Genomic DNA, 8,399 nt, shown 5'->3' with positions numbered 1-8,399 from the left:
CTGGGACACGAACCGCGGTCGACTATGTGGGAATCCAGCGACATAGCCATTACGCTAACTGCTGGTTCCCGAGACTAGCCTTTTTGTGTGTGTTTTGTTTTAGTCGGGAAATGATGAGTTAGAATAGTGAATTTAGGGGCCAGCAGGTCGGTGTGGTGGTTAAAGCACTGGACTCTCACATGGCTGACTGTTGTCCCGAACCTGGCAGCTTCCTTTCTCACTTTCTCCCTCTCTTTCTTTTTCTCTGGTGAGTGCACGGGTCCCCCGAACCTGGCTAATATAATAATAATAATAATAATAATAATAACAATAGTGATAGTGATAATAATAAAGGACTTTAAAAAATAATGATGAATTTGGAAAATTTTAACTGGCAGTGTTATGAGTGTAATTGTAGTAGATTTGGGGCAATAAGCTAAGGAAGACAGGACAAAAAGATATTTCTTTAGAGTCAGTGAGGTCTCAGCGTGAACTGCTTCAGTTAATACTATCAATCCATACACTATAGAAGTTCTTGTTTCCTACCATTTGCAAACAAATTTTTCAGATTTCTAGACAATGTAAAACATTTACATTTAGTTATGATTTATTGCAGTCTCTTGGGTAGTGGCAACTCTAATGATTTCTGGTCTAGCGAAATGGGTGCAGGTAGGAACATAGAATTCAGAATGATATGATAAAATCTGTCCTCCGCCCACTATCAAGAAATGTAAACGATCACTTTAGGTAAATACAGATATAAATATTACTTTAGTACATGTGCATTTAGGTATTTGGCCATTGCACACTTATGTAATTTCAGTCTATTAATTAGTAAAAAAAACCATAAAGAATTCATGTTTGGTATTAGACATATCATTAGATCTCAGTACATATGTTAGAACACTTCATATGAAGATCATTCATTAAGAAATTATACATATGTATTTACTAAGAGTATTTAAGTAAACTAATGAGTTTCTTGCAGCTATAACAACGGAAAGTCATTTCATTGGCTAATGCCTTTATTAATAAGGTCATCTAAGCCAATCAGCAGTCAATGTCCAGTTAAAGCACCCAAAGGGATATGCTACAAAATAATAATGAAACAAAGTATTTTTCCTAAGAGTCTAAATGTGGCATGAATTCATCTATCCCTACATAAGCACTACATGTACATATGCCAAGCACCAACTGGATGAATGTTTCAGAACACTGGAGTTTCAGGAGCTGAAGAAATACTTTAGTTACTCTTGAAAAACGACTGTTTCTGAACCAGAGAAAGTGCTGTTTGTATTGTAAAGCATATGAATGATTGTTTCACAGAATTAGGAAGATATCACTTCATTTTCTTAGGTTATTGCCCTCTGAGAGACTAGTTACCTCATTAAGTTCACTTTGTGGTCTTACCAATTAGAGGCATCATTGCCTGTGTGACTTATCTTCATGAAATTTAATGTAGTACATGAAATGTTCTACAAACTCTGTTATTAATATGTTTATTCTCTCATTTACCTAATGTGCAAGATGAAAGCATTTTCAGTATCAATAAGTGTTTGAGTACTTTGATATTCTTTTTCAGATATATTCACAATGTTCTAACTATTAAATTATGGTTGGTTTATTGTTAAGTTCGAACCAACACAGCTGAAACTATTATTCCCATATCTCCCTTGTATTTTATTATTGTGGAGATTGTATCTATTATCTAGGTATGCCAGATACTTTGCCCTAAAACAACGAATTATTGCATATAAAATCCACAGTGCATTTTAAGCATTAGTTTTAAATGTATTTGTGACAGGAACATTAAGGAGATTTGATTGTAGAAATCCTATGCTGTGTCCTATCCCAGCTGCATGCGAAGAACACAAATTAAGAACAACTTCCAGTGTTCATTATCACAATGAGCATATGTGGTTTGATGAATGTATTTTTTGGTTAAAAGGCATTTTTTTAAATGTTAAATGTTCAGTGGACTTTGCACTGATTAATATCTATTATGAAATTTCTTCTCTCTTGCAAAGCTCAAAAATATTTGCCTTTTTCTGTTATTTGGCATACAGTCAAAAGTCTATGATAGCATCATTTCATTTAAAGATATATTTTGTCATGATGTCACTGCAGTATATTGATTGTAATGAGGGAAGACATGAAATAAAGAAATTGGAACTAAAGCGCCAAACTAAGATCTAGTTTTTAGAGTAAAACTTCAATGCTATAAAATAAGACGTTTTTAAACTTTGAACTATTTGCACTTTATAGGTTTACTTCAAATATTTTTTAACTTGTTTCTTATGTTAAGTTAAGAAGAAGGAGTATGGCCATTTCAATTTTACATTCTGAAGCTTCAGCAATATTTTAGAAATATGAGGAGGTAAAGTAATTGGCAAGACCTTCAGTGAATTACGTAGGACTATTCAGGTTATGTTTTATCAGTCTATCTTTTAACTATGAATTCATAAGCGTTTGCCAAAAAGATCTGTAAGTCTTAAAAAATGTTTAATCTTCTCTCGTGAGTATAATCTTTGCAAAATTATCCCTTCATGTCCCCTCATTGTGATTTGCTCTAGTTTTAAGTGGTTGGAGAAGCAAAAGCAGTTGTTAAGACATTTCTTGTAGTGTGACTGAAAAACCTGCAAATCAGAATTTCCTAATGCCAGGGACCAGCAGTTAGCATAATGGCTATGTTGCTGGAATCCTATGTAGTCTACCGCGGTTCAAGTCCTGGACCCGGTGGCTTAAACTCACACTGGACGCGTGTGTGTGAGTGTCCAAGATCCCGAGAGGAGAATGGAAGAGAAGGGATTGTGGTGTGGCCATTCCCCCTGGGGGGTGATTTCTCGCTTTCTATCTCTCTGTCTCTCTCTGTCTGTCTGACGAGCGCATGCACCCTATAGCAAAAACCTCTCCAAAAAAAAGAAAAAAAAGAATTTCCTAATGCCAGCCAACTAATTTAACACTGGCTCTCTACAGTGCTTTTTAAGCAAGCTAACCATTATAGTTCATAGTGTTCACAAACTGAAAATTGTGTTTTCATTTGCCTGTACTTTGAAAGTCAGAACAGATCTCTAGTTATCCTTAGTGCTGAAATTTCAGCCTTCAAAAATAAAAGGCTTTTTTTATTGTTATTATACTCATGCTACTGCATCATCAGGAAGTTTAACAGTGTCCTGTTAACCGTAGAACGCTATTATTTGGAAAAAAAAATGAAATAAGAATTTTACAGTACTGCTTTTTTAGTGAATTCTTATGGAGAATGCTAATTTTTTTTTTTTTGAGAGATTTTTGCTATAGGGCGCGTGCGCTCACCAGACAGACAGACACAGAGAGACAGAAAGTGAGAAATCACCCCCCAGGGGGATGGACACACTGCAGTCCCTTCTCCTCCATTCTCCTCTCGGGATCTTGGGCATTCACGCACACGTGCCCGGCATGAGTTTAAGCCACCCGGTCTGGCACTCAAACTGCGGTCAGCTACATGGGAGTCCAGTGACATAGCCATTATGCTAACTGCTGGTCCCGAGAATGCTAATTTTTTAATAAATACTGGTCAGATTTTGAGAATTTTATTGTTGGTTCATGGAAAAAGTCATGATTCATTTTTGCATGGAAAAATACTTCATGACTTTTCTTAGGACCCAATGTTTATCAGTCAATCAATCAATATCTGATTTATATAAATTATAATATTATCTCTCAATTCGATTTACTAATCAGATATCATTTTATTTTTTCATATAACCTAGTACTTTGGGTGGTAGGGAACCATTATGCTGGTCCAAAATAATTATTTCACTTGTTTAAATAAACTAAAATGATGTAATTTCTTCGAAATTGTGGGTGCTTTTCTAAGAATTGCCATTGCTTTAAGGTCCTCTAGAAGTTAAATTTTTGAAAACTAACCCTGTGATTTACTTACAGGTCTTCTCTAATGGTCACCTTGGAAGTGAAGAATATGATGTTCCTCCTCGGCTTTCTCCACCTCCTCCAGTTGCCTCCCTTCTCCCTAGCATAAAGTGAGTGTTTTTGTCTTTGTTTATTTGTTTGTTTGTTTTTAATCTGGAGACATTTGTGCATAAAGACATGATGAAGAGTGATTTTGAGATTCTCAGTACAGAAACTATAGGACAAATAGAAAGTCGTCAATAAAAAGTAGTTCAGGGCCGGGTCTCTGGTGCCATGGTAGTGTGCTGCTCAAGAAAATCTACATCCCACAAGGTGACCACAGTTTGAATCACTTGTCTGGTTAGCATGTATGCACAAGTACTCTGAAATGAATTTTTTGATGTTAAAAAATTTCAGCTAGAAATCAAGATCCTTCTTGATTTTTTTGCTGACAGTCACAGCTATAAGACTTGTCTAAACTCGAGATTACACAGAGAGCAACTGGCAAAGAAAGCTAAGTATTCTTACATCCAAGAAGAGTGTAGACCAGGCCAAGGCACTCTCCTTTCAAAATACCTCTTTTCTTCAGAGTTATTACATTTTATCCCAACCGTTCAGTTTGGCATTAAAAAATAATCTTTAATTGCTCCCATTTTCCCATTTCTCCCATCCATTCAGCCACTAAGCCCTGTTATTTGTCCTTCTGTTTTTCATAGTCAGCTAATCTTCCCTCATTGCCCTAGCTTTACTTGGTAGCTGGAAAATTGGAAGAGCCTTTTATCTTGTCATCTGATATAATCTGAGAATTATTATTAATGTATTTAATCTAGAAAAATAAATTAACTTGTATGTTTCATTTAAAAATGAAGACGACAGGCACACTGGACGTATAAGTATATCTACGTTAAATCAGGATAAAACCAAGTACACAAATTCTCATTTTCCTCCTCTTCATGTGAAGTCAGACGATCTGCCTTTCCTCTAATATATTTTATCCACTGCAGCCTTTTAGTTTATTTAAGCTCTGCATTCCTCAGATTACTTTCCCACTCGAAACCAGCATTGGTTCTTCTTTTCTATGAAATTCACATGGTATTCTTCCGCTACTAGTAAGATCCTAGAGTTTTACCCTGTTGAAATAATTTTCAGTGATTTCTTGTGCTTGCCCTGTATCATGCCTGGATTTTCTTTCTGGCTGCATGTTTCCATGCTGTTCCTACCTAGGCTCTACCTTCTAGGAGCCTTCATTCTAAAAATCCATGCCTCAGGTTCTATTTCTTTATGAAAACTTCTGTGCCTTCTTCAGGCATAATGATGAAGACTGACTCACATTCCTCTTCATACATTTTATTTCTACATATTTAAGTATGCTCTCTATTTTGATAGTCTCCAATTTTAATATAGCTCTCCACATTGAAAAGGTTATAGAGTTTTCTCTGGTACTCCCATAACATTTTATTTGAGGTATAGTAAGTACTTGTACAATACTTGTTGGCTTCGTTGATTGACTTTTATTTTATTTGTTCATTTCTCCCATGAAAGAGAAAGACAAAGAGATAGAAAAAAAGATAGGCACCCATAACAGAATCCTCATACCTCCATCCACCCACAGCCTCAGTCAGGCAATCCACAGTGTGCTCAGCTGGGACAGAAAGACCATGGTCATGAATCCAGGACCTGCCCATGTACATTCAGCACCATGGCACACTGTGGTACTACTGCACCACTGCACCTGGCCTGCTCATTAAATTCTAATTGGCCAGTGAGGTTAGAGGGGGAGATTGTGTGCTTCATTTGTATTTAATATGCGGAATCTGCTTCTCCTGCGAATAAAGACAGAATAACACGTTCATAGTAAAATGTACTTTGTTGACATTTCTCTCAGACTTTGGTTTATAACTGCATCTAAAATTAGCCCGGTGTTTATACTTTTTTTTCCATTTACTCTTTATTGGTATCTCAGAACTGATTAGTTACTATTTTAGTTAAGTAGAGAAACATTTGAACAATATATGCTTAACAGCCAATTCATTTTCTATTCTGCATACTTCAACTTAGCCATTTTTAACGATGGAAGAATGAGCTTTTAATAGCACATTTCTCTCTCCAGTTGATTTTGGTTTCTGACTCTGTATGCAGAAGTTGTTTATTGTAGAAAATATACAAAGTATTGGATTGTCAGAAAAGTCATGATGCATTTTTACATAGGAAAAAAAAAAAAACAGAAAAAATACATCATGACCATGACTTTTTCCACAACCAAACATATGAATGGAAAAAATAAATAAATTGATGAAATAAAGATATGTATATACATACCCTAAATATCAACATTTAGAGTTTTAACATTTTGACCTTTTTTAGACTTTTTAAAAGTTATTTAGATTATATTATACAGATAATGTATGTCCTCTTTTGTCACTTAATATTATCATAATCATTTTTCTTCATCATTTATACACCATATTTATCATAAAGCTAGCGTGGAATTCTGAAATGAACAGTGGAATACAATCAGACGGGATTCTAGACCTGAGTTCAGCATTAAATGTATCTGTCATATTTTGAAGATCAGTTTAATTTAAATGACTTTCAAAAGTTCTTTGAGCTTCAACCCTTTAGGCTTTGTGCAATATGCTTTTCTAATGATTACTCATCTTACAATGTTAATTATGTATGAAATTTTAGCAATCTGAATATTAATTTGTAATTGATTGGTGATGTTCCATTACTAAAAGCCAGTATCAGTTGGATCACTGCTCTGATATTATGATTGTTGTAGTTGTCTTTGTTATCTTCATCATCCTGCTTTGGCTTCTGCAGTGTGTATAACCGGAGTACAGTGAGCGGGGACCCTCATCTCTGGAGGGTGATGGGACAGGGATCTTAGCCAAGTGTCACTCACTAAGTTGAAGTAGGGATGCTGGATGTTCAAGTAGCCCATGTTAATGACTCTTAGCGCATCTTTCAAAATCAGACCAGAATTATAAATTGCTTACAAACTTTTACATTTCTTGCAACTGGTAAAGACCGCACTGTTAAATTAAAAAAGATTAATTATTTTACTTTATAGTTGAATTAATTACTTACCAAATTACATTGGTCTTGAAATACTTAGATTTTTCAAAGTTAAAGGAAATGCTACATAGTTAAAAAATAATTATATTACTTGACACACTGTGTTAGCAAATAAACAGAGATATTATTGTAAGTAATAATGAACTTTTCTTCTAGGTAAAATAATGTCCTGCAATGCTAAGAAACGTAATTTTTTTAGAAGAGTACTTGTCTTGGACATTGTCTTTTAGAAATGGATCTTTTATGCTTTTGACATATTAACCTTAGGCCTTTCAGTACCCATGAACTAATGTTACTGGGTTCATATTTATATAAAAACAAGCAAACATGTTTTATGTTGTTGGAGATGATATTTTTCATCATTATTAATTTTTTTGGGGGGAGAGGTTTTTGCTCTAGGGCACATGTACTCTCCAGAAAGACAGAGAGAGACTGAAAGCAAGCAATCACCCCTCAAGGAGGATGGCCATGCCACAATCCCTTCTCCATTCTCTCGGGATCTTGGACACACATGCACACGTGCCCGGTGTGAGTTTAAGCCACCAGGTCTGGGACTTGAATCATGGTTGACTACATGGGAGTTCAATGACATAGCCATTATGCCAACTGCTGGTCCCAATTATTACATATTTTTAAACAAGGTTCTCAAGTTTTATATTCAATGAGCAGAGAGTCCAAATTTCTCCTAACCTATTTTTGCTCACTCAGTTGCTGTACTGACTGGAGATTCAGCGTGAACAAGATAAAGCCCTTATCCTCTTTGGAATTTATGCTCTAGTTAGAGAGAACAGAAAATAAACAAATTACTATATTTTGTATTGTCAGCTAGTGGTAAATGCTAGGGGGGAAAATAAGCACGGAAGGGGATGGATAATGATGAGAGGATTATCTTTAGGAAAGGTCATTAGGAAAGGCTCTCTGAAAGGGTAGTATTTGAACAGAAACTTAAAAAAGTGAAGGCACAAACTGAGATTATCTGGGGGGAGAGAGGGAAAGCTGAACAGAACCCAAGTGCAAAGCAACTTCAGGTCTGTTTCTCTGATTTACAAACAAGTAGTAAAAATGCCTATCACTCCAGCTTATATGAAAGCTTAATAGTGTATTACATTGATGTTTCTTGTTGTCATGAAATAACTCTCTAAATTAGCATGTCTATTATAAAATACACTGTAATATATCAGGTATTATTTCAAATATAGATTTTTTGTTTTAATTTTTTCAGAGTTAGGCTTATTTTGTGGCTGTTTGGATTGGATAGTATAACAGAACAAATAAGAAATCATTTATATGGCAAACTCTGAAAAGTCTGCTGTAACAAAAGATGTTTTTTAACACCCTGTCTTTGGATACTGCTAAATGACAAAGACTCTTATATGTAAAAACAAGCCCAATAATATATTACACTTAAAATGCTCTTCTAAATTATGAAAATATTCTATAAATGATTGAGCTCT

At 35.1% G+C, this 8,399-nt stretch overlaps 1 protein-coding gene across 4 annotated transcripts in view; it reads left to right on the top strand.

Moving 5' to 3' along the window:
* The window catches only part of CBLB (Cbl proto-oncogene B), a 238,663-nt gene that overhangs the window by 189,234 nt on the left and 41,030 nt on the right, over nt 1-8,399 (top strand). For all 4 annotated transcript variants that reach the window (XM_006146266.3, XM_006146263.3, XM_006146264.3 and 1 more), the window contains exon 13: nt 3,904-3,998. In XM_006146266.3, the coding sequence (XP_006146328.1) occupies nt 3,904-3,998 (95 nt within the window). The remainder of the gene's footprint in view (nt 1-3,903; nt 3,999-8,399) is intronic.

The sequence above is a fragment of the Tupaia chinensis genome, unplaced genomic scaffold (assembly GCF_000334495.1).
Source record: "Tupaia chinensis unplaced genomic scaffold, TupChi_1.0 Scaffold000174_1, whole genome shotgun sequence".
In the NCBI taxonomy this organism is placed as follows: Eukaryota; Metazoa; Chordata; class Mammalia; order Scandentia; family Tupaiidae; genus Tupaia; species Tupaia belangeri.
This window is presented reverse-complemented; position numbering and strand designations above follow the sequence as displayed.